This window comes from Lynx canadensis, chromosome B2 (genome assembly GCF_007474595.2).
Source record: "Lynx canadensis isolate LIC74 chromosome B2, mLynCan4.pri.v2, whole genome shotgun sequence".
Classification (NCBI taxonomy): Eukaryota; Metazoa; Chordata; class Mammalia; order Carnivora; family Felidae; genus Lynx; species Lynx canadensis.
This window is the reverse complement of record NC_044307.1, coordinates 100,764,289-100,791,976: the sequence shown is the minus strand read 5'-3', so window position 1 is coordinate 100,791,976 and position 27,688 is coordinate 100,764,289. Positions and strand designations below refer to the sequence as shown.

At 39.7% G+C, this 27,688-nt stretch overlaps 1 protein-coding gene across 1 annotated transcript in view; it reads right to left on the bottom strand.

The window, feature by feature from the left end:
* SLC16A10 (solute carrier family 16 member 10) overlaps nt 1-27,688 on the bottom strand; it is a 114,957-nt gene that overhangs the window by 21,822 nt on the left and 65,447 nt on the right. The window contains exons 2-3 of the mRNA XM_030316168.1: nt 19,508-19,652; nt 16,648-17,113 (exon numbers count right to left, since the gene is read on the bottom strand). Coding sequence (XP_030172028.1) covers nt 16,648-17,113; nt 19,508-19,652 — 611 coding nt within the window. The remainder of the gene's footprint in view (nt 1-16,647; nt 17,114-19,507; nt 19,653-27,688) is intronic.

The window sequence follows — 27,688 nt, the reverse complement described above, 5'->3', positions numbered from 1 at the left end:
ACCTAAATCCAAATTTGATTCTGAACAGTTTCCTTCTTGGAGTCTCATTCTTGGCATAGATTCAGCACTCTCTCAGATCCTTGGTTCCTGGCTAGTTTGGATGAACACCATGAACTGTGAATTTAGACAGTATCTGTCTTTGAAGGAGTTAGACTACCACCTCCCTCCCTTCTGGTAAGATGGTTCCAGAGGGCTTAGCCACTGTCCACAGTCTGCATGCATAACCAATACTTGAAAGAGCACTCTGAAAATACATTGTGGCCACAAAAGCTTTGCAGATGTGGATCCTGTTTGTGATGAATGCTCTTTTTTGGGGCATCATGTTTCCATGTTTGTATTTCTTTAGAAAAGGGGATACGTCTCCTCTCCTTCAGTCTTTGTAAGGCATACAGGGATGAGTCTTCTGTCAATTCTAAGAGTTATCTAATTGCTAGCCTTCTCCCTAGTATCACATCAAAGTAAAAAAAAAAAAAAGTATCTGAATTGTTAGGATTGAGCCTAGGTCAATTTTCTTCCCGCTGTTGTCATTTCCATATACATATTTCTGAGATTGTCTACCCCCATTTTTTTTTTCAATTTTCTTAAGAAATAAGCCTATTTCAGAGTTTTGGGGTAGGTGGAGGGGGTGTGTGATTAACAGTATTTTAAACATGTTCAGCTCTGTCTTGTGATTTTAAAGTTTCAGGAAGAAAAAAAGCACACCCCTTTAGGAGGATAGGTAAGAAAATGGAGGCCCTGAGTGGTCTGGATTAAGGATGCCAGCATAGCAGTGAGAAAACTTGTGTGACTGAGAATTGGAAGGCTGAGTTGAATTATGAGTACTACTCCTTACTGATTTTAAGATCTTGGCATCAGTTTCCTGATCTGAAACAAATACTGCACATTGGCTCACAGCATCTTTTCATGTGTCTGTTAGCCATCTGGATGTCTTCTTTGGAAAACTGTCTGTTCATGTCTTCTGCCCATTTCTTCACTGGATTATTTGTTTTTTGGGTGTTGAGTTTGATAAGTTCTTTACAGATTTTGGATACTAACCCTTTATCTGATATGTCATTTACAAATATCTTCTCCCATTCCGTCGGTTGCCTTTTAGTTTTGCTGATTGTTTCCTTTGCTGTGCAGAGGCTTTTTATCTTGATGAGGTCCCAATAGTTCATTTTTGCATTTGTTTCCCTTGCCTCCAGAGACATGTTTAGTAAGAAGTTGCTGAGGCTGAGGTCAAAGAGGTTGCTGCCTGTTTTCTCCTGTAGGATTTTGATGGATTCCTGTCTCACATTTAGGTCTTGCATTCATTTTGAGTTTATTTTTGTGTATGGTGTAAGAAAGTGGCCCAGGTTCATTCCACTGCATGTCACTGTCCAGTTTTCCCAACACCATTTGCTGAAGAGACTTTTTTTCCATTGGGTATTTTTTCCTGCTTTGTCAAAGATTAGTTGGCCATTCATTTATAGGTCCATTTCTGCGTTCTCTAGTCTGTTCCATTGATCTATGTGTCTGTTTTTGTGCCAGTACCATCCTGCCATGATGATTACAGCTTTGTAATACAGCTCGAAGTCCAATTGTGATGCCTCCAGCTTTGGTTTTCTTTTTCAGGATTGCTTTGGCTACTCGGGGTCTTTTCTGGTTCCATACAAATTTTAGAATTGCTTATTGTAGCTCTGTGAAGAATGCTAGTGTTACTTTGGTAGGGATTGCACTGAATATGTAGATTGCTTTGGGTAGTATAGACATTTTAACAATATTTGTTCTTCCAATCCGTAAGCATGGAATGCTTTTCCATTTTTCTTTGTGTCTTCTTCAATTTCTTTCATAAGCTTTCTATAGTTTTCAGCGTACAGATCTTTTACCTCTTTGGTTAGGTTTATTCATAGTATCTTATGGTTTTTGGTGCAGTTGTAAATGGGACTGATTCCTTGATTTCTCTTTCTGTTGCTTCATTATTGGTGTATAGAAATGCAACCAATTTCTATACATTGATTTTATATCCTGTGACTTTGCTGAATTCATGGATCAGTTCTAGCAGTTTTTTGGTGGAGTCTTTTGAGTTTTCTACGTAGAACATCATGTCATGTGAAATTTGACTTCTTCCTTGCCAATTTGTATGCCTTTTATTTCTTTATGTTGTCTGATTGCTAAGGCTAGGACTTCCAGGACTGTGTTGAAAAACAGTACCATTTTTACTATTTTTTAAGTATACACTTGAGTGGCATTAAATACATTCACTCTCTCTGCAGCCATCACCACCATCCATTTCCAGAACTTCCTCATTTTCCCAGGCTGACACACTATACCCATTAAACACTAATTCCCCATTTTGCTAAAGCTCTGGCAACCACCATTCTACTTTATTTCTATGGATGTGACTACTTTAGGTCCTCACCTAGGTGGAATCATACAGTGTTTGCCCTTCTATGGCTTATTTCACTTAGCATAATGTCTTCAGGTTTCATCCATGTTGTAGCATGTGTCCCAAGCATTAACAATAGAGGCTCCTAGTAGGCAATAGGCTTGAGCAATGGAAATTGAGCAAGGCAAAAAGACCCACAGCGACCACCAAGCTGAATGCAAACAGGTTCATTAAGCAACCAACCCTGAAATAGCCATAGGCCCTAACTGACCAATAATAACCAGGCACAGCTCCTAAGATTACCAAAAAAGGGAAAAATCCAGAAGTCCCCATACTTCCTCACTCTGCCCTAGAACTGTGGCCCCTCACCACCACCTCATCACGGACAGTCTCTCCCTTTGCTGCCCTGCCTGCTGCTCCCTTGTGGGGTATTCAGTAAACTCCTATCTTTTTTGTTCTGCCTTGGATAAATTCTTTCACTGCCTGCGCCACTGACCCCCCACCCAATTGGGATGCCCCACATTTGGTGCGCCCCCATCCAATTGGAGCACCCACATTAACTTTTAAAATACATATGATTTTTTTAAAAAATTACTTCCTTTATTTTTTTTTTATGTTAAAAGTAAGGTATTATTTTTTTAAATTATGTGTATGGGTAGTTTTTATGAACTAGATATTTTATTTCAGAAGACAAAAGGAGGTCCTGGGTTTGACATATTACTCTAGATATGTGACAGGGTTGTTGTGAAGGTAAACGTGATATCGAGCTTAGAAAGCACCTTACGAGGAAGAGGTGGGACAGGGACAGAGTAATCCTGATCCCAGGATTGAGAATGTCCTGCAAGCTGAAGAGCATGAGCAAGAGACATGTGGCAAGAACTGTGAAAAATCCCTGCGGCAGCTCCTGAGTTAAGAAACATAAAAGAAAAAACCACGTGTTCACGTAAGTAGAGATACAGTTAAGTAGGGACAGGAACACCTGATTTATGTTGAGGCTATTAAAATGCCTCATAAATTCAATAATCAATATATGGTGATATTTTAAACTCCACAGATGTATGTGGGGGTCAAGAGTGGCACGGCCATCTGTTAGCCTACTTTCTGGGCTGTGGTTACCCTCAGTGATCCCAATCTTCTGGAAGCAGCTAGGAGAAGCTACAAGGCATAGGAGGTAACGTCTTGCCTCAACACGGTTAACTATGTACTTCTTACCACCCATTTCCAGATGTTCCCATTACTCCACATTGAAACTAGATAAGGATACTTTTCTATTCTATAAACCTCACCCTGTCACTATATGTGCATGATCAGAGAAAGTCTCTAAACCAGCTAATGCCTTTCCATGTAAGATGGAGATAAAACTGTTGTCACCTTCAAGGTTTATATAGTGAAGACCAAAAGAAAGAGAGAACTTAAAGAACATAAAGTGCTATTAGAATAAGAAGTAAGCATAAGTAGAGAAATTAGGAGAACTCATACTTTAGCAATTCAACCAATCTATAAGCTCAGGGTGGAAATGGTCAAAAAGTATTTTGAGTGCCAGGCACAGGCTAGGTGCTGGGGATGGAGCGGCAAAGAGGGGGCTCTGTCCCTACCCTTTGAAGTATCCAGTCTACTTTACCCGTTTATTCTTTGCCATTTCCTGAGGTATCAAGACAATTCCCACACAGAACTCCCCAGTGTATTTTGTAGAAAAACTCAGTTTTCATCAATAAAATCAAATATGTTGTATAGTATAAGGGCTTGACAAAAATACACTATTGCTAGTTTTCAGTTAAAGTTATTTAGTTAGGTATTTAAAAATGTCTGTGGATTTTTTTTTTCTCCCCCACAATTTCAAAAGCTCTTAGCAGTTTGGAACCTACATTCTAGGGATAATTTTCGTACTGAATATAAATTATGCATCACTCCTAAAAACTAATTGAATTACCTGTACACACTTGTCTTTGTCTAAATATAATTTGGAATACATGATAACTTATTGTCTTACTAAAAGCAGCAGCTCTGCCTTAGTTTACTTCTTTGTAAATGATCAGTATTCTGTCCTGTCAAGTTCCTATGTTAGTATATTACAGTTTGGAAGAGAAAAAAAACACACACACAAAACAAAACAAAAAAAACAACTAAAAAGCAGACAAACAAACCAAACCCAACTAGCTTGTTTTGATGAGAGTGTTCTGTAGTTCTTTAACTTCTGCCATTAATGAAGTAGAAGCACCCGAAGTAAAGATCCTTATTCATCTTCAGTAGGAGAATACTGGTGAATACTGCCTAAGGCACAAAACTGATAAGTGAGCAAATTTTCACTAACCTGAGTGGTCAAATTGCAGCAGATGTTGAGATCTGCAGGGAAATAAGTGCAAGGTTAGAAGGGCAAGAAAAGCAGAGACACCATTGGAAAAAATCTGGAAGAAGAGGAGATAAAGTGAAGGAGAGAAGATGTCTCATCATTAATGTAATAACCACAAGGACTGAGGAAGAGTAGTGTATTTTTAGAAAATATACATAGTGGGTAAAGTATCCGAAGAAAAAGCAATCCTTGGGCCCTATGCAAGATTTTAAAATTTTCAACATGCAGATTTCAATATAATACACCAGATAAAAAGTTGGCTAAAAAAATCATCAATCATTGGCTGGCCTTAAAGATAGAAACTAGAGGGATTCTATGTCCTAGGCTTCCCAAGGGCAATAGGAAGCAATCTTGCTTTTATATTCTCTACATAGCTAATACCGTCCCTCATCCATAGAAGGCATTTACTGTCACCTCAAAGTTGTCGCTGAAGTGACCTTCCACCATTACCTTTCATCTCTTTTTATTTTCCTCAAAGAAAACATCACTATTTGAAAACTACCTTGTTTATGTGTTTATGTGTGTACTTATCTATCAAGCTGTTCTCACCACTGCATCCCCACACCCAGCAGGTACCCAGTATTTGTCAAATTAATGAATGCTTGAATCTGTTCAACTGAGCTGTAATTAGAGGAAGCCACACACATGCAAGGGAAAAAAAAAAACTGGCAGAATAATGGGAATAACCCATTCTAATTCTAGTAACACCCCTTCCACTACTGTGCTACCTTGAGCAAATAAAACCTCTGATCCTCAAGGTTCTCAATCTATTCAACATCAGTACTGCTTTCCTCCCAAAAGGTTGCTGTGAGAAATGAATCAAAAAGCGTATGTTTGTGGGGCACCTGGCTGGCTCAGTTGGTAGAGCTTATGACTCTTGATCTCAGGGTCATGAGTTCAAGCCCCATGTTGGGTTGTAGAGATTGCTTAATAAATGGAAATTTTAAAAAAGCCTCTTAAGTGAAAATACATTTACAGTACTATACTGTATTTATTGAAAAACATCTGTGTATAAATGGACCCACACAGTTCAAACCCATGTTGTTCAAGGGTCAAATGTAATTTTTATTTTATTTTTCATTTTAAAACAGGCTTATAAATTTGACACAAGAATATCTCTTTACATTTCTTGTGAGTTTTTTTGTTGTGTGGTCTGTTATGTGGCCCTTCTCTTACAATTTTCTTAATATTTACTCTAGCTTATTTTATTGTAAGAATACATTATATAACACATGTAACATATAATATGTCTTAACTGGCTGCTTATTATCAGTAAAGCTTCCTGTCAATGGTGCGCTATTAGTAGTAAAGTTTTGGAGAAGCCAAAAGTTATCTGCAGATTTCTGACCGCATGGGGGTCCAGTACCCCTAACCCCTGCATTGGTCAAGTGTCAGCTGTACTTAAATTAGAAAACTTGGGGTTGCCTGGGTGGCTCAGTCAGTTAAGTGTCCAACTTCGGCTCAGGTCATTATCTTGTGGTCAGTGAGTTCGAGCCCCACATCGGGCTCTGTGCCGACAGCTCAGAGCCTGCAGCCTGCTTCTGATTCTGTGTCTCCCTCTCTGTCTGCCACCTCCCCCCACCCAACCCCCACGCTCATGCGTGTACTCTCTCTCACAAAAAATAAACATTAAAAAAATTTTTTTAAAGGAAAATTTGGTGGAAAAACAATGTGATTACTTTTTATTCTGCAAAGTACCAAAACATTCTGCATAGCTAATAAATGTCAAAGTAACAATCAACATAAAGATAATTAGAATAAACCAAAACCAAGAATAAAAGAAGGAAGAAAATTAAAATGTTAGCCCCTAGTATTTAGTCTCTATTGTTTTAGCCTCTAGACTAAAAACAGAATTCAAATATTAACTCCATATCAGCAATCTGATTATAGTGCAAGCAAGACTGACAGGGAAACTCTTCAGATTATACAATTCCATCATAAATCAGTTTTAAAATGTTTCCAAAGCACAGCAACCGTCACCCACATGGCTGTAATGAGCCCCAAGGCTTTTCTCCTGTCAGAACCTTACCGTGATCAGTGATCAATGCAGCAGGAGAGATCAGCTCAGCAGCCCAGTCCTGGCCCAAAGCACAATAACCTTTGGTTTATAAGGATCCTACTGTGAAGTCTGCATTCTCTGAACTCTCTGGGCTCAACAACCTCGACCCTGAGCTCCAAATAGATCAGCAAAAGAAAAAATAAAACAAAACCAGGATAACTGCCATTGGCAACTTTGAAGAACTGAAATGTGTCAAAATGGCAAAGGAACCCTAGACTAGGAAATGAATCCTATGAGTTGACTAGGGTTACATTTCGTGAGAAAACTACGTCATTCCTCTAAAAATTCTGTTTCTGGGGCGCCTGGGTGGCTCAGTCGGTTAAGCATCCGACTTCGGCTCAGGTCATGATCTCACGGTCCGTGAGTTCGAGCCCCGCGTCGGGCTCTGTGCTGACAGCTCAGAGCCTGGAGCCTGCTTCAGATTCTGTGTCTCCCTCTCTCTCTCTCCCGCCGCTTACACTCTGTCTCCCTCTCTCAAAAATAAATAAACATTAAAAAAAAAAAAACTAAAAAAAATTTTTTAATAAATAAAAATAAATAAATAAAAATTCTATTTCTACTATATACACATTTATATTTTAGGCTATAATAGGCATCCACTTATTTTCTATGGATACTCCTGGATGTTATTACAGTGGTTCTGCAGCTTTATAACAATGTGACTTTTGGCAAGCAACTTAACCTTTCTGTGCTTTAGTTCCTTTTCCTTTTAGTTTCCTTTTTTACTCATTAAAAAAGTGCAACTAAATCACCCATACGATGCCATTCAACTCGTAAATGACTGTTATATCTTTGCAGGTACATAAATATCTTATTTAAAAGTCACACTCTTCAGAGGAGCCAGGCTCAAGTCCTGGCCATACCAGCTACCAGCCTTGCATGATTGCCTATCTCACAGTGTGGCCCTGAGACTCCAGTGAAAGATAACGTTTGTGGGAACTTCTTGTACGTCAAACGTCAATAAAAAGGTGGGAAATCAGTAAATGTTGCATTTGTTTAAGAAACTGGTGGTTTTAAGCAAATCCTTCCATGGCTGTGAGGACTGGACACGCTGAATCCTAAACCACATGCTCCGGAGCTCTGGACGCGGCAGCTGTTCCTGCCGTGTTACTCCAAGAATGAATCCGTTCAACTAGACATGGGTGCAGACGCAGCTGGCCTGCGGACGTGCACACCAGCTGTCCATGTTTGCAGTTCTGCCTCCACATGGCAGGCACTGCCTACCAGTAAATGGGCTTTTCTCCAGTTTGTTACAAAGGAATATAAACTTCCTGATTATGAGTGAGCTGTAAAAAACTAGATACAGATAACGGGGACAGAAAGCAGGAAAAGCAAAGGGGAAATGGACAGTGGCATGGGCAGTCTGGGGGCTAATACATAAGGGATGTGCATCCCTCAAACTTGCTTTGGGCACTAAAGACTCTTCCCTTCAGGACAAATATATAACTAAGGCCTATTCTGCTCTGTAATCCTGGAGTTAGTGTCTACAATGGCTTCTCCAAAAGAGATGCTCCAGAATTTGGAGATAAGGATAAATTAGCAGAAATGTACTCTCAATGGATCAGACAACTCTATCCACCTGCCAGAATCACCCAGTAAATATGGGGTAAAGCCAATGTCCAAGTATAGCCTCACAAAGGGAAGATTCTTCAAATAAGATTTTTATTTCTATTCATCTTCTAATTGATATAAAAACCACAATAGGACCCTCACCAGCTAATTTAGGTCCTTCAAACTTCAACAAACTTTAATTTGATACTAATCCAAGCAATTGAGGGATAAGCAAATATCCACATAATGGTTAAATTTTGAAATTATTCAAAAGTATATTTTAACAAATAAAACCTGAGATACTTAAAAACAAAACAAAAACCCTGGTGACACTAGACATTAACAAGAGAGAGGGAACAGCTTTCCAACACCAGGACTCTTTAGGGCCTTCTCAGGACACTAATGATCAGTGATGGATGGATACTTTATAAGTCTAAAATATAAGCAATTTACTTTTTTTCCATTTTCCTGTAATAGTACTTATGTTAACCAAAAGAGGCCGGATCTTGTAAATTTTTACATTTGTCCATTTTTTTCTTCTGCTATGCTTAATGTTTATTGTAGAACTCAAAACCTAATGCAAAACTGTGTAAATTCCCTATTCTGCTTGTCACAGGTTGTGAAAAGCGATTCAGTTTTCTCATATTGACAATGTAGTAGAGATGAGAAGAGTTGACGTACGGCTGGAAATACGGTTACATGACACCCTCTCCTTTACATCACATCAGAACAGAAGCCTGTTTCCTCCACAGTCCTGTCCATGGCTGCACAGCAGGCTCTGAGAGCTGCACTGGCCCAGCAACGCCTCTGTTCTTAGTTCTGAGAATGGAAGGGAAACTTCCAAGGCAAAGGAAACTTGGCCTGATAACAGGCAGCACTCCATCTGTGGGGTGACTTGATGAAGGGACAGCAGACTCTTTCATAAAAAGAACATGAGACTTAGACTCCAACACTTGTGTTCAAATCCCAGCTCTGAGCATAACTCAGTGAGTGACGTTGAACTCAGCACAGTCATTTCCTTAGCCCTAACTTTGATACACTTGATACACTCATCCTTGTGATGGTTATGTGAGATTTTGTGAAAATGCCTGATACATTATGGATTCTCCCTGAATCTCCCTCTGAGGAAGCCTCAAACTGATGAAAGCATGTATGCTGTTCTTGTTTGCATGGCTCAGCACCCTGAGGTCTGGTTTACAGAATTCCTGCTTTCACAATATGAAGAGAAGGGCCCTGGCCAGTGAGGTCTAACAGTGACATTTCTGTATTGGCCCATGAGAACATCTGGCATTAATCAAAGCTATAAAATGTCTCTTGAGGTACTATATGCCCTGTTTATTGGCATATTGGTCTTAAAATTTCACTCCTAGTTTAAAAGTATAAATTGTTTGTCCCCAATTACCACTGGACTTGGTGTCCACTTAACTGTCCTGTCAGCATGCAAATGACCGTGTCTTTGATCACAGTATCAGATACACGGGTCTTTCTACAGATCAAAGTTTCTTTTGAGAACAATTACTGCCTGACACAAAACTGACACATTCCTATCTTATCATGAAGTTTTGAAAACAGGCTAATCAACACATATATTGCAGATTACGACACGAGTCAGTCATCTTCTCCCTGATAGAGAACTATGTGGGTCGAAAGCTTAAACACTAAAACTCAACCCCACTACCATGTTCTAGAGTCAAAGAACACAGGTACTAAATAGCTGCTTTTCAAGATGAGTAGTGGTGGAGAGATGTGAAAGTAATTAAAACTAAATCATGATCCTCGTATTGAGGATGGAGCACTTCATGTTACCTAGAAAAGTTACGTTATCATTGTCATTCTTAGGCATTTATCAGTCATCTGACTGACGTGGCCCTGTGTCTTGCCAAAGCTACGTAGACCTGTGGTCAGACTATGGCTCCTGCATCCAACCCTGTTCCAACACGCACCACCCAAGGCTCTTTAAGATTTTCGGTCGCTACACAGTAGGGCAGACACCAACTGTCTAGCTTTCCTAGTTAATGGGGATGGCTACCAAGCGTTCCTATTCTCTCCTTCCACATACTTACAGTAGTGACAAAGACACAGAAATTTCTCCTATTTATCAAGTTATAATTTCAACATAATGCATATAAAGATGTGGGTCAGGGCAAAACACATAAATTACTTTCTCCATTAAAATATGGCACTTGGAGTGGTGCCTGGGTGGCTCAGTTGGTTGGGCGTCCAATTTCGGCTCAGGTCATGATCTCGCGGTTCGTGAGTTCGAGCCCCGTGTCGGGCCCTGTGTTGACAGCTCAGAGCCTGGAGCCTGCCTCCGATTCTGGGTCTCCTTCCCTCTCTCTCTGCTCCTCCCCCTCTAGCATTCTGTCTCTCTCTCAAAAATAAATAAAAAACATTACAAAAAAAAATTTTTTTAACCAAATAAAAGATGGCACTGGGGTACCTGAGTGGCTCAGTCAGTTTAGCGTCCAAATCTTGATTTTGGCTCAGGTCATGATCTCATGGTTTGTAAGTTCAAGCCCCGCTTTCGGCTCTGCGCTGACAGTGCGGAGCCTCCTTGGGATTCTGTCTCTCCCCTTCTCTCTGCCCCTCCCCCCACTTGTTTTCTCTCTCTTTTTCTTTCTCAAATAAATAAACTTTAAAAAAAGATGGCATGAGTGTTAATTATTCTGAAGTTTGCTGAGTTTGAGTTATTAACTGTTTAATGAATATGAATACTATCATGTCCTATAAAATGAGAAAAATATATAAACGTATGTGGAAAATCATTATGGCATCAAATAGGGAATTTTAAAGATCAAAACGGTGAGAAAATGAATTGCCTATATAATGTCGCTTTAGACTTATATATTCAGTCACTGGACAAATACTTAAGCACCCAATGTGCTTTGTGCTAGGTGTCTAGGATCTATTGCTGAACGAAACAAAAAAAGACCCTTGGCTTCATGAGGTTTATATTCTAGCAGATACATATATACAGATAGCCAAAAATAATCATAATAATTAAATTATGTAATATGTTAGAAGGTATTGGGTGCTATGAAAAAAGGAAAAGCAGTGTGAGCGTGTTTGGAAATGCTGTGGAGGGAAGAAGGAAGGAGGGAGTTGTAACCAGGTGGTCAGGGTATATCTCATTAAAAGGTGAAGAGTGGGACGCTGGCTGGCTCAGTTGGAGGAACGTGCGGCTCTTGATCTCAGGGTTGTGGGTTCAAGCCCCATGATGGGTATAGAAATTATTTAAAAATAAAATCTTAAAAAAAAAAGGGTAAATAACGAAAAGGACAGTGTGGCAGGAGCAGAGTGAGCAAGGGGGGCAAAGATACAAGATGAGATCAGAGAGGCAGGAGGGGCCAGATCATGGAGTACCTTGTAGGCCACTATAAGGACATTAGTTTTTACTCTCAAAGAAATGGAGAGCCATTGAAGGATTTTGAGCAGAGTGAATTATGTATTGAAGGAACCCTGGTGGCTTCTGTGTAGAGAACAGACTGCAGCAGGCAGGGAAGGTAGCAGGGAAACCAGTTGTGAGGCAACCGCAGTGATCCAGGCTGGGGATGATGGCCTGGTCTAAGGTGTAGTAGTGAGAATAATGAAAGGTGGCCAGATCCTGGATATATTTTGAAAGGAGAACCACCAGCATTTCCAGACCGGATCAGGAGTGTAATAGGAAAGAAAGAAGAGCCAAGGATGACTCCAAGGTTTGGGGCCCTATCACTTAGAAAGATGAAATTGCCATCTCCTGAGATGGAGACCGCTGGGGGGCAGAGAAGTTTTGTGAGGGGGTAAGATCAGGACTTTAGGGTTGGACATATTAAATCTCAAACAGGTAGCAGTCATTCAGGTGGAGATACTAAGTAGGCAGTTGGTTCTCAAAGCCTGGCAGAGTATTCAGGAAAGAGGTCTGGGTGAGAAATACAAATTTAGAGTCCCCGGCATAGATAAGATGTTTGAACTCTGGAGACTGGAAGAAACCACCAATGGAATGAGTAGATAAAAAGATCAGGGACAGGCCCTGGAACACACTGATATGAAGAGTCAGGGTGGAAAAGGAACCAGCAAAGAAACTAAAGAGTGATGGAGAAGTAGGACGAAAACTAAGAGTGTTATACTTTTGGAAGCTAACGAAGAACTGGATAAGGAGAAACCATAAATATGTAGCCCAGAAAATAACCTAAAACAACTCTCAGGCAAAAGGGGCAAATAATAAAAACTGAAGCAGCTGCCAATAGGAATGTTTATTTAGAAAGTTAGGCCTCACTTAAACTGATCTAGAAGATTTGTACCCTCACAGTGGAGACTGTAAGTGGGTAGGCCTAAAAGAGACATCATTTGACAGCTTTCAGGAAACAATAGGATTCTTCATCTTTAAAAGTCAACTACTGGGGCACCTGGGTGGCTCAGTCGGTTGGGCGTCTGACTTCAGCTCAGGTCATGATCTCGCTGTCTGTGAGTTCAAGCCCTGCATCGGGCTCTGTGCTGACAGCTGGGAGCCTGGAGCCTGTTTCAGATTCTGTGTCTCCCTCTCTCTCTGCCCCTCCCCCGCTTGTGCTCTGTCTCTGTCAAAAATAAACATTAAAAAAATAAAGAAATAAAAGTCAACTACTAAAAGAGAAAACCTCCAACCCTGCTTCAAGAGCAAGACTGACACAGAGCATGCATATTTTCTCTCAAGTCTCATGTACAGCCTAGCAGGTAAAAATCTTAGAGTTTTTAACCTAACCACTTCATTGTACTTCTGGATCTTCAAAGAAGACCTAGATAAATTAATTCCCTGCTTGATTAGGGATCTGAATTTAACACCAACCTCAAGCTCAAGGCCCAACTCCAATCCTGGGAAGCTTTTACTAAGCCCTTTTCCAAATGGGTATCATCTCTCTCCTTTGACTCTTCTATAGCCCTCACTTAAAGCCACTCAATCAGCAATCGCATTGTCTTTAAATTAATTCTCATTTTTATACCAGGACTGGATAGATGCTTTACATACATTTTTTTCTAATCCTTACAACTCTACACAATTGGGTTTATCCCTATTTTATAGATGAAGAAACTGATGCTCACAGGAATTCCTCAAGGTCATGCAACTAGTTAGGGACAAAACCCAGATCTGTCTTACTGCAGAGCCCTTACCTTGACCCAATACACACTACTGCCTCTGGAATAGAAATGCCACACCAGTAATTACCAGTAACTATTTCTGTGACCCTAGACAAGTTTTTAAATCTCTTGGTGCCTCAGTCTTTTTATCAGTGAAATGAAGATGTTGCATCACAAGTACTCCCTGTTGTGAAGATGAAATAAGATAATGTATGTAAAAGTTGTGAACTATATAACAGCTCTTATTATTATATTTACTAGATTTTATCCTCCTTCGACAGGTTCTTATACCTCCTGTGTATTCCCTTCAATACACAACAAAGGGTTTAATGTGAATTGAATATCATCTACTTGTATTTGGAAAGATGTAAGACACCTTTTCCTCCTCTAAGGGGAAGGCTGGATCCATGAAGCCTGGATTAAGCAAGTGTCCACAATCCAAACCTTAATTTACAACACAAGCAAGCAACTTGGTGCACCCATTAAACGCGAGACTTCAACAGCCTGCATGGCAACAGCCCGCAACTGTCTGGTGTTTCCTCTCCAACATAGCTTTTAGTGTTATAACTGTTCGACAATGCGAAAAATCACAAATGAAAAATATCAATACATTTTCTAAGAAAACATGCCTGGAAGGAAGGAGAGCAGAAAAAAGACCTGGTTTGTTATTGGAGTTAACAGAGACCCTATTGTTTTGTGTACTATCTAATTTACAGCCTCCTGATGACAATAATATCTAGAATACCATCTAACTCATCACTCACTATGAAATTTGATTTACTTTAAGGTTAGAGAGGGAGGGAGCTAAAACATAAGAGACTCTTAAAAACTGAGAACAAACTGAGGGTTGATGGGGGGGTGGGAGGGCAAGGAGGGTAGGTGATGGGTTCTGAGGAGGGCACCTGTTGGGATGAGCACTGGGTGTTGTATGGAAACCAATTTGACAATAAATTTCATATAAAAAAAGAGAAAAAGACCAATAATATATTTATTAAATTTCCTTAGGCATACTCACTTCACTTAACATCTTTGAATATGAAGAAGAAGTCACTTAACATCTTTGCTAATGATGGATCTGTTTTCCAACCTACACAGTAAGGACTAATATTATTTTGCCTATGTCACAGGTTTTTTGTAAAGGTCAGATGAAATAACATATGTAAAATTAATTTACAAATTATAAATGTTACAAGAATAACTAGACAGTCACCCACCACTTGTCCTTTGGTAAATGTCTGGTATTAACAAAACAGGGCCGCCTGGGTGGCTCAGTTGGTTAAACATCTGACTTCAGCTCAGGTCATGATCTCACAGCTCATGGGTTGGAGCCCTGCATCAGGCTCTGTGCTGACAGCTCAGAGCCTGGAACCTGCTTCAGATTCTGTGTCTCCCTCTTTCTCTGCCCCTTGCCTGCCCACGCTCTGCCTCTCTCTCTCAAAAATAAACATTAAAAAAAAAAAAATCAGTCATAAGTTGCAGAAAACCTTTATTTAAAAAAAAAAACTGAGATAGTGATTTCTCTGTGTGCGCTCACTTTGTAGTACCTAAGAAAATTTTTAAGTTTTTTTAATGTTTATTTATTTGAGAGAGAGAGAAAGAGCGTGAGCAGGGGAGAGGCAGAGAGAGAAGGAGCCACAGAATCCAAAGCAGGCTCCAGGCTCTGAGAAGTCAGCACAGAGCCCGACACAGGGCTCGAACTCATGAACCATGAGGTCATGACCTGAGCTGAAGTCGGATGCTTAACTGACTGAGCCACCCAGGCACCCCCCTAAGAGAATTTCTTTAAAAAAATCTATTCATCTTTGAAAAGGACACCACAAATGTTTTAACTCTAGAAGCTATAGAAGAGATAGTTGGTAAAGTAGATCCTCCCACAACAGATCTATATTCCAACAACAACAAAAAAGCTTCAGATGGTTCAGATATGCCTTCCTAAAAGGGTAAAAATGGACTGTGAAGTCAGAATGTAGCCACATACTAAAAAAAAAAAAAAAATGTAGTCACACACTACATATGTGACAGGTGTCACATATGAGGTCATTTTATCTACTACCTCAGTCTCTGCAAAATGCAGAGTGACTCAGAGTACTAAAAACCAGTCCTTTTCCCTGCCTCCCATTGGTTACCCCAGTGCTTCTTCAACACCTCTGGCAAAACAGGAATTAGGAGAATAGAGAAATCAAAATTAGTTCTAGATCCAGGACTGCTTACCATTTCTCTTCCTGTTTCCTTGACTTAATTCTTTTCTGGACTAAGCATAGGAACCCACAAAGGACTGACGTCATAGTTTACAAGCTGACCGCTTGAGCCCAAAAATCCTTGAGCTGTGTTACCAACTTCCGCCGAAACTTTAATGAAAAGTTACACAAATATCCAAAAGAAGACTAAGAGCTAGAAAAGATCCAAGTTCTTACACAGTATGCATACCACAGAAGAATGTACCTTTGCATCATTTTGCTTGTCACTTATCAACTATGTTGAACTATAAATATATTTTTAGCCACAATAGCAAGAAAAAAGGAAGGGACGTAATAAGCACTTTAGAGCAAATTTTGCCAGGGGCAGATACTTTAGACACTGCCTATTCTTGTTTCAGTATAAAGAGGCTTAAATTTGCCTTTGTGATAGAAATAAACAAAATAAATTGCTTGAGTACTTGAATTCTAAATCTCCTGTGAAATCCTTGCTCTCCCCTCATTTGAAATTGCTAACTAACATTTCTCAAGTAATCCTCTGAATAAAATCCCCACTTTCCCAGAAGTATCCCACAAGTAGGTGTAATGCTTCTTCGTGTCAAGACCATTTGGCTTTTACAGCCTACCTAATTTCTGTACCATTCTGTCAAAAAATAATTTATTGATGTGGGCAAAATCATTGCCCCATCTTTGTCCCTGATTATGATTTGTAAGCTACTTAAAGAAAAAGTGACCAACTAAGTTTTTTGTATTGATGACATTTGTTCCTGTATTTTAGCCTTCCTTTTTTTTTTTTTTTAAGTCTTTTTTTCCATTTTTTACGGTTTGGCAATTTTTTAAATTCCAAAAGCACACCACGAAACCTATCCTCTATTTAATGATCTGATGGATGTGTTGACCTTGTCTTAAGGGACCTTGAATTTCAAGAGTCCCTGAATACAACCAGGATAATGTTTAAGACCAACCTCCACGTGATCTATCTTGCTCTTCTAAGAAATTTTCCTGTATGAAATAACAATACCCGTTACCAGCAAAGCCGGAGAAGCATACTCACCAAGTGAACATAAGGCACAAAGTATCCGAAAAGTGCAAGCGGTATTCCAACTGCCCAAACCGCATAAGCTGTCACCTTGAAGAGGGCAAAATTGAAAAATTTTTTTGGAGGACTAAACTTCCTCCTGGAAAAGAGGGAGAATCTGTTGTTGCCTCCTTTGGTTCCACCCTCTTTATCTTTGGCACTTGGAGCAAGAGGTCGGTACGTAAAGCTAGCCAGAAAGAGAACAAACATGAAGATGCAGAGGACCCTCAGTGTGTGAAAGAGGCCCACGGTGTCGGTCAGAACCCTTAAAAGGAAAGGCAGCAAAATTGTGAAGATGCTGCTGCCCGCGGTGACAATGCCATTCACCAGTCCAAGGCGCTTCTTGAAATAGTGTCCCAAAATGACCAGCGAAGGCTGGTATGCAAAGGAGCAGCCACAAGCAAATATGATTCCATAGGTAAGGTACAGAGGCTCGATGGAGCTGTGGGGAGATGAAACAGAGAGAAAGCAGCTTTCATTATTTTTATCAAGTGCTTGGTAGAATAAAACCTTCAACCGATTTTACACAAATAAATTTTTTTTTATTTTTACTTTTTTTAACGTTTATTAATTTTTGAGACAGAGAGAGACAGAGCATGAACGGGGGAGGATCAGAGAGAGGGAGACACAGAATCTGAAACAGGCTCCAGTCTCTGAGCTGTAAGCACAGAGTCCGATGCGAAGCTCGAACTCACAGACTGCGAGATCACGACCTGAGCCGAAGTTGGACGCTTAACCCACTGAGCCACCCAGGCGCCCCACACAAATAAAAATTTAACAGAAAGAGGTGAAAACCCAATAAACTAAGAATATGACACTAAAAATATTTTCACGTCATCTCAATGGATAATAAAATGCCTCAACTATGTGAAAAATGACCATTAAGGCCATCAGTGATTTTGTTCCTCTTCCTCTTTTCATGGATTTCAGGTGAACCGTGCAGCACTCAGTCAGAACTGTTGTGCTCTCCACAACTCAGAAAGGACAGTGCCAGGAAGGGCTTCAGTAAAATGACAGTGATTAAACTAACGAACAAAAAAACCTAGTCTCAATAAAAGCTTTTGAAAATTATAATTTTAGTACAAAAACTCATTATTTTATTGAGACTTCCCAGACACTTACTAAGCAATCTATTCAAGGGAAAAGCTGCATTTGATATTTTCTCCCCAAGGTTATTTCAGAAACATTTGCACAGAGAAGCAGTTGTGTCTCATTTCTGCTGGCCTAACGGCTGTGGACCAACCTTCGCCCCTATACTGCACGGCTCTCAGCATTGTGCAAGACAGCAAAAGACCATGTTCTGACTGCCGGAAGACAAAGGGAAGTGTGTTATTAGTGATCCCACCTTGTAAGTTTTAAGGCCATGTATGCCTCAAAACAATAATAAAGGATTAAGAATTGTATAGTTTAACCAAATAGCTTAATTACATATCTCTCAGGAACATCAAGGATATTATTACATTCTTTGAAACAATTAAGGTAAGGAGTAAAAGAATACTAATTTTTTTTCTTTTTGAAAAGCCCAATTCAAAAGGCTGTATCTCAGTAGCAAAGGCAAATTATTTATTAGAAACTAAGACAGATAAAGTTGGTTAATAATTAAAATTTGAACAATAACACTAGTCTAGCAATATGCTAAGGTAATCATAAGGAACTCTAGAATCTGATAAAATCAAGGCATGTTGGCAATCTTCTCTGAGATGCCCTTCCCCCATTATTAGTCCACAGCGAGCACAATCTCCAAATGAGGCTCAAGAGTCACTCCTAGGTTTTCCCAGGTTAATTTTACTTCACTCTGATCACCCTCTACTCAATCTCCACTCTATTCCATAAACATATATTCAGCAGCCATAGGTTCCAGGTACTTGACGAAAAAAATATTAAACATGTAAAAAGCACCCTACTCATAATCTTTGTGAAACAAGACATCTACCCAAACAATATAGAACAAAATACTTCATTCATTCTGCCTCAGTGCCTCAGTTTTTCCACATAAGTAGTTTTCAAGATAACTGCAACTTACTACTTAAGGTGCTATTTTTATTTAACAATTTTAAAGGAAAAATCTAAATCCACTGTACATTTCTCTGCCTTTTTCAAAGCATATATTAAAAACAGTATTGACAACACGGTACAATCATGGACACCTGTATCTATACAATATGTCACAGTACTGTAAATCTGTCAGTTGGAAAACCTGAGAGCCATGGATATAAACTGGAAACATTCTCTTGGGCACTATTTTAAATACTAAGTGCTGCGTGATATTAAGCTTTGTATGTCTCCTACAGAGTAAAGCACATAAGCACAAATGATGGCATTTTCAATGCTGCTCAGCATCTTTCACTTCTCAATTTTCACCTCAGTAACAGCTGGTTCAAATCGTTGAAGTTTGACAACTGGAAAAGTGCAGTGTACATCAGTAAATATCAACCATGTGTGTAAAGAGGATCCCGAGAAGGGATGTGATGTGACCTGGAGTTGTTAGAGAAGGCTTTCCTAAGAAAGCTGAACTTGAACTATAGGAAAGTGAGTCCACTGTTCGACACCTGGAATTTATACCACGTGACCCCTTGCTCCCCTTAAAGCTTGATAGCTTTTGATCAGTGGGTTAAAAAAATGCAACTGAATAAAAAATATGAGAGAGATGCAAACAAAAGCACTCAAATTATGAAGCTCTGACTTGCTGCCTTGGATAACACTGTGTAAGTCATAGTGCTTAAAGCTTACACAATGAAAAGAGGATTTTTTCCTTGTAAACAGCAAAGTTTCTGAAAGCACAACTTTATGGTATCTAACAGTTCTTGAAAAGCAGCATGAAGAACCAAGTCCTTACCTTACAAAAGAACTGGACAGGAGTCCAATGAATCCAACAGCAGCACCCACGACAGCTGTCTTCTGACAACCAAACATGTCTGTGAAGACGCTGGCTATTGGGCAGCAAAAGAAAATCATCCCCATGGACAGAGAACTTACCCACGCTGTAAAAGAGGGACAAAAGGGACATTATGTTATGGCAAACTGCATCTGCAGTTATCCCATAGGATATAATACATATTTAGAATAACATTAGTGCAAAAAAGCTACTACTTTTTTGGAATGGGAAGAAATTGGAATAAATTAGAAACAGATCTGAATCACAGCCCAAAGGACTGGCCAATACTAATTATAACTAGCACAGCAATTATTTGTGTTTAACTGAATTCTTAGTTTGTTTCCGTAATCAAAGCAAACACTCTTCTATGACCCAAACTCTATTAATCTCTAACCTGGTATCTATGGTTTTAAGCAACTTCTAGTCTATGGAAAGAAAGTCATTAAAAAAATTTTAGATACATTTACTAATGCATGCTTAGGTGGTCAAACTGCGAAGAAATGATGACCACTGGAAGTCAGGATAGTGGTTAACGCTTAGGGGGAGGAAACAGAATTATAATCATTTGGAACCAATAGTTAAGAACTGAACATCTGCCTGGAGTCTGGGCTTAGTTCTTGTGCTAAGACAATCAAGTCATACACAAGTAGACTATCTGTTGACCTGGATAATAGTTACTGGGTAACCCTTTATTGATGAAACCACACACACATTTTATCTTCTTTTCCGAAAGTATGTTATCTTTCACAATTAAAAATAAAAACAAAACTTAAGAATCAGAAGTCATGGGGCACCTGAATGGCTCGGTCAGTTAGGCGTCTGACTTTTGATTTTGGCTCAGGTCGTGATCTCGCGGTTTGTGGGTTTGAGCCCTGCATAGGGCTCTGCATTGATGGTGTGCAACCTGCTTGTGATTCTCTCTCCCTCTGTCCTTCTCCCACTTGCATGTGCACACTCTCTCAAAATAAATAAACATAAAACATTTTGAATCAAAAGTCATAATTTCCTGTTCTGATTCTGTAAAAGCCAAAACAAAAGGGAACCAATAACAGAGAAATACTGAATATAAATTATAATTTTGTGCCAAAGAAACAAGTGATCTCACAAGATACTAAGTCTATAAATTCTAATTAAAAAGTATAATAAACTAATGGGACCTAAGTGCATGGGCTAAAAAACAGACAGATTTGGGTCCAAATCCCTTGGCCCTATAACTACAATACATCCTTAGGCAAGTCACTTCTGCTTAGTCTGTTTTCTTATCTCGAAAGGGGATCTAACACATACCTTTCCAGAATTATTAAGAATTAGGGAAAATGTATCTAAACCTCAATATCTAGCACAGAAGACCTTAATGATTTAGAGTTTTAACAACAAACTGTCTGTCTTATACATTGGAACAGATGATCTGTAAAGCTCCCTCCTCTAAACTGAAAGCTTACTAGTTAGTATATTTCCTCAGCAAAGGAAGTAAGTCCAGACCCTATGCAAATGATCACTTCTTAATAATGGAGTACAAAAAGAAGATTTTATCAGGCTAACAATTTAATGCTTTGCCTTCTTACATTTAAATTATGCATATTTTAATCAGCCATATTTTGATCTTCCTAACCTTACCAGAAAGGAGACTATGTTCTTAAAACACAATGAAGAGACTGTACAAACAAAGCAATATTTTTTTAAATTTAAGAATTAACATACAGTGTTCTATTAATTTCAGGTGCACAACATAATGATTCAATAATTTTATACATTACTCAGGATTCATCATGATAAGTGTATTCTTTTTTTTTTGATGTGTATTCTTTTTTTTTTAATATGAAATTTATTGTCAAATTGGTTTCCATACAACACCCAGTGCTCATCCCAAAAGGTGCCCTCCTCAATACCTATCACCCACCCCCCCCTTGCTCCCACCCCCCATCAACCCTCAGTTTGTTCTCAGATTTTAAGAGTCTCTTATGCTTTGGCTCTCTCCCTCTCTAACCTCTTTTTTTTTTTTTTAATTCCTCTCCCCCATAGACTTCTGTTAAGTTTCTCAGGATCCAGGGGCGCCTGGGTGGCGCAGTCGGTTGACCGTCCGACTTCAGCCAGGTCACGATCTCGCGGTCCGTGAGTTCGAGCCCCGCGTCGGGCTCTGGGCTGATGGCTCGGAGCCTGGAGCCTGTTTCCGATTCTGTGTCTCCCTCTCTCTCTCTGCCCCTCCCTCATTCATGCTCTGTCTCTCTCTGTCCCAAAAATAAATAAACGTTGAAAAACAAAAAAGTTTCTCAGGATCCACATAAGAGTGAAAACGTATGGTATCTGCCTTTTTCTGCCTGAATTATTTCACTTAACACTCTCCAGTTCCATCCACATTGCTACAAAGGGCCATATTTCGTTCTTTCTCATTGCCCTGTAGTACTCCATTGTGTATATAAACCACAATTTCTTTATCCATTCATCAGTTGATGGACATTTAGGCTCTTTCCATAATTTGGCTATTGTTGAGAGTGCTGCTATAAACATTGGGGTACAAGTGCCCCTATGCATCAGTACTCCTGTATCCCTTGGGTAAATTCCTAGCAGTGCTATTGCTGGGTCATAGGGTAGGTCTATTTTTAATTTTTTGAGGAACCTCCACACTGTTTTCCAGAGCAGCTGCACCAGTTTGCATTCCCACCAACAGTGCAAGAGGGTTCCCGTTTCTCCACATCCTCTCCAGCATCTATAGTCTCCTGAATTGTTCATTTTAGCCACTCTGACTGTCATGAGGTCATATCTGAGTGTGGTTTTGATTTGTATTTCCCTGATGAGGAGCAACATTGAGCATCTTTTCATGTGCCTGTTGGCCATCTGGATGTCTTCTTTAGAGAAGTGTCTATTCATGTTTTCTGCCCATTTCTTCACTGGATTATTTGTTTTTTGGGTGTGGAGTTTGGTGAGTTCTTTATAGATTTTGGATACTAGCCCTTTGTCTGATATGTCATTTGCAAATATCTTTTCCCGTTCCGTTGGTTGCCTTTTAGTTTTGCTGATTGTTTCCTTTGCTGTGCAGAAGCTTTTTATCTTCATGAGGTCCCAATAGTTCATTTTTGCTTTTAATTCCCTTGCCCTTGGGGATGTGTCAAGTAAGAAACTGCTGCTACTGAGGTCAGAGAGGTTTTTTCCTGCTTTCTCCTCTAGGGTTTTGATGGTTTCCTGTCTCACATTAAGGTCCTTCATCCATTTTGAGTTTGTTTTTGTGAATGGTATAACCAAGTGGTCTACTTTCATTCTTCTGCATGTTGCTGTCCAGTTCTCCCAACACCATTTGTTAAAGAGACTGTCTTTTTTCCACTGGATATTCTTTCCTGTTTTGTCAAAGATTAGTTGGCCATACTTTTGTGGGTCTAGTTCTGGGGTTTCTATTCTATTCCATTAGTCTATGTGTCTGTTTTTGTGCCAATACCATGCTGTCTTGATGATTACAGCTTTGTAGTAGAGGCTAAAGTCTGGGATTGTGATGCCTCCTGCTTTGGTCTTCTTCAAAATTACTTTGGCTATTCCATATGAATTTTAGGATTCATATGAATTTTGGATTCCATATGAATTTTAGGATTGTTTGTTCTAGCTTCGAGAAGAATGCTGGTGCAATTTTGATTGGGATTGCATTGAATGTGCAGATAGCTTTGGGTAGTATTGACATTTTTACAACATGTATTCTTCCAATCCATGAGCACGGAATGTTTTTCCATTTCTTTATATCTTCTTCAATTTCCTTCATAAGATTTCTATAGTTTTCAGCATACAGATATTTTACATCTTTGGTTAGGTTTATTCCTAGGTATTTTATGCTTCTTGGTGCAATTGTGAATGGGATCAGTTTCTTTATTTGTCTTGCTGTTGCTTCATTATTAGTGTATAAGAATGCAACTGATTTCTGTAGCCTGCAACTTTGCTGAATTCATGTATCAGTCCTAGCAGACTTTTGGTGGAGTCTATCAGATTTTCCATGTATAATATCATGTCATCTGCAAAAAGTGAAAGCTTGACTTCATCTTTGCCAATTTTGATGCCTTTGATTTCCTTTTGTTGTCTGATGGCTGATGCTAGAACTTCCAACACTATGTTAAACAACAGCGGTGAGAGTGGACATCCCTGTCGTGTTCCTGATCTCAGGGAGAAAGCTCTCAGTTTTTCCCCATTGAGGATGATATTAGCTGTGGGCTTTTCATAAATGGCTTTTATGATGTTTAAGTATGTTCCTTCTATCCCGACTTTCTCGAGGGTTTTTATTAAGAAAGCATGCTGAATTTTGTCAAATGCTTTTTCTGCATCGATTGACAGGATCATGTGGCTCTTTTATTTTATTTTATTAATGTGATGTATCACATTGATTTGCGAATGTTGAACCAGCCCTGCAGCCCAGGAATGAATCCCACTTGATCATGGTGAATAATTCTTTTTATATGCTGTTGAATTTGATTAGCTAGTATCTTATTGAGAATTTTTGCATCCATATTCATCAGGGATATTGGCCTGTAGTTCTCTTTTTTTACTGGGTCTCTGTCTGGTTTAGGAATCAAAGTAATGCTGACTTCATAGAATGAGTCTGGAGGTTTTCCTTCCCTTTCTAATTTTTGGAATAGCTTGAGAAGGATAGGAATTATTTCTTCTTTAAATGTCTGGTAGAATTCTCCTGGGAAGCCATCTGGTCCTGGACTCTTATTTGTTGGGAGATTTTTGATAACTGATTCAATTTCTTAGCTGGTTATGGGTCTGTTCAAGCTTTCTATTTCTTCCTGTTTGAGTTTTGGGAGTGTGTGGGTGTTTAGGAATTTGTCCATTTCTTCCAGGTTGTCCAATTTGTTGGCATATAATTTTTCATAGTATTCCCTGATAATTGTTTGTATCTCTGAGGGATTGGTTGTAATAATTCCATTTTCATTCATGATTTTATCTATTTGGGTCATCTCCCTTTTCTTATTGAGAAGCCTGAGGTTTATCAATTTTGTTTAATTTTTCAAAAAACCAACTCTTGGTTTCATTGATCTGCTCTACAGTTTTTTTTTTAGATTCTATATTGTTTATTTCTGCTCTGATCTTTATTATTTCTCTTCTGCTGGGCTTGGGGTGTCTTTGCTGTTCTGCTTCTATTTCCTTTAGGTGTGCTGTTAGATTTTGTATTTGGGATTTTTCTTGTTTCTTGAGATAGGCCTGGATTGCAATGTATTTTCCTCTCAGGACTGCCTTCGCTGCATCCCAAAGTGTTTGGATTGTTGTATTTTCATTTTCGTTTGTTTCCATATATTTCTTAATTTCTTCTCTAATTGCCTGGTTGACCCATTCATTCTTTAGTGGGGTGTTCTTTAACCTCCATGCTTTTGGAGGTTTTCCAGACTTTTTCCTGTGGTTGATTTCAAGCTTCATAGCATTGTGGTCTGAAAGTATGCATGGTATGATCTCAATTCTTATATACTTATGAAGGGCTGTTTTGTGACCCAGTATGTGACCTATCTTGGAGAATGTTCCATGTGCACTGGAGAAGAAAGTATATTCTGTTGCTTTGGTATGCAGAGTTCTAAATATATCTGTCAAGTCCATCTGATCCAGTGTATCATTCAGGGCCCTTGTTTCTTTATTGATCTGTGTCTAGATGATCTATCCATTGTTGTAAGTGGAGTATTAAAGTCCCCTGCAATTACCACATTCTTATCAATAAGGTTGCTTATGTTTGTAATTGTTTTATATATTTGGGGGCTCCCGTATTTGGCTCATAGACATTTATAATTGTTAGCTCTTCCTGATGGATAGACCCTGTAATTATTATATAATGTCCTTCTTCATCTCGTTACAGATTTTAATTTTAAGTCTAGTTTGTCTGATATAAGTATGGCTACTCCAGCTTTCTTTTGACTTCTAGTAGCATGATGGATAGTTCTCCATCCCCTCACTTTCAATCTGAAGGTGTCCTCAGGTCTAAAATGAGTCTCTTGTAGACAGCAAATAGATGGGTCCTGTTTTTTTTATCCATTCTGATACCCTATGTCTTTTGGTTGGAGCATTTAGTCCGTTTATGTTCAGTGTTATTATAGAAAGATATGGGTTTAGAGTCATTGTGATGTTTGTAGGTTTCATGCTTGTAGTGATGTCTCTGGTACCTTGTCTCACAGGATCTCTTGTAGGGCTGGTTTAGTGGTGACAAATTCCTTCAGTTTTTGTTTGTTTGGGAAGACCTTTATCTCTTCTTCTATTCTAAATGACAGACTTGCTAGATAAAGGATTCTCAGCTGCATATTTTTTCTGTTTACCACATTGACAATATCCTGCCATTCCTTTCTAGCCTGCCAAGTCTCAGTAGATCCGTCACTAGTCTTATCAGTCTCCCTTTATATGTTAGAGTATGTTCATCCCTAGCTGCTTCCAGAATTTTCTCTTTATCCTTGTATTTTGCCAGTTTAACTATGATATGTCGTCCAGAAGATCGATTCAAGTAACATCTGAAGGCAATGCCTTTTTCCTTCCCCAGATCAGGGAAGTTCTCAGCTATGATTTCTTCAAGTACACCTTCAGCACCTTTCCCTCTCTCTTCCTCCTCTGGATCCCAATTATGCATATGTTATTACATTTAATTGTGTCACTTAGTTCTCTAATTCTCCCCTCATACTCCTGGATTTTTTTTATCTTTTTCTCAGCTTCCTCTTTTTCCATAATTTTATCTCCTAATTCACCTATTTTCTCCTCTGCCTCTTCAATCCGAGCTGTGGTCACCTCCATTTTATTTTGCAGCTCATTTATAGCATTTTTTAGCTCCTCCTGACTGTTTCTTAGTCCCTTGATCTCTGTAGTAATAGATTCTCTGCTGTCCTCTATACTTTTTTCAAGCCCAATGATTAATTTTATGACTATTATTTTAAATTCATTTTCTGTTACATTGCTTAAATCGTTTTTGATCAGTTCGTTAGCTGTCGCTACTTCCTGGAGTTTCTTTTGAGGAGAATTCTTCCATTTCATCATTTTGGATAGTCCCTGAAGTGGCGCGGAACTGCAGGGCACTTCCCCTGTGCTGTCTGGAGTAACTTGCATTGGTGGGCAGGGCGCAGTCAGACCTGATGTCTACCCCCAGCCCACCTCTGGGGCTACAGTCAGACTGGTGTGTACCTTATCGTCCCCTCTCCCAGGGACAGGACTCACTGTGGAGTGGTGTGGGCCCTGTCTGGGCTACTTGCACACTGCCAGGCTTGCGGTGCTACTTCGATGGGGTCTGGTGTGTTAGCCGGGGTGGATCTGCAAGGTGGACAGGGGCAGGAGGGGCAGACTCAGCTCGCTTTGTCTTTGGTGGTCCACTTCGGGAGGGGCCCTGTGGCACTGGGAGGGAGGCAGACCCATCGGAGGGATGGATACACAGAAGCATAGCATTGGGTGTTTGTGCAGTGCAAGCAAGTTCCCTGATGGGAACTGGTTCCCTTTGGGATTTGGGCTGGGGATGGGCGAGGGAGATGGGCAAGGGAGATGGCGCTGGCGAGCGCCTTTGTTCCCCACCAAGCTGAACTCTGTCCTCCAGGGCTCAACAATTCTCCCTCCCGTTGTCCTCTAGCCCTCCCGCTCTCAGAGCAGAGCTGTTGACTTCTAACATTCCAGATGTTAAGTCCCGCTGACTGTCAGAACACACTCCGTCTGGCCCCTCTACTTTTGCAAGCCAGACTTGGGGGCTCTGCCTTGATGGGCAGGCTGCCCCTCCACCACCCTAGCTCCCTCCCGCCAATCCGTGTAGCACGCACCACCTCTCTGCCTTTCCTACCCTCTTCCATGGGCCCCTCATCTATGCTTGGCTCCGGAGTGTCCATTCTGCTAGTCTTCTGGTGGTTTTCTGGGTTATTTAGGCAGATGTGGGTGGAATCTAAGTGGTCAGCAGGACACGGTGAGCCCAGCATCCTCCTACGCTGCCATCTTCCTCCAGAAAGATGATAAGTGTATTCTTAATGCCCTTTATTTCACCTATCCCTCCACCCACCTCCTTTCTGGCAACTACCATTCTGTTTTCTGTATTTAAGAGTCTGGGTTTTCGTCTATCTGTTCATTTGTTGTTGTTTTTTTTTTCTTAAATTCCACACATTAGTAAAATCATATGGTATTTGTCTTTCTCTATCAGACTTATTTCACTTAGCATAATACTCTCTA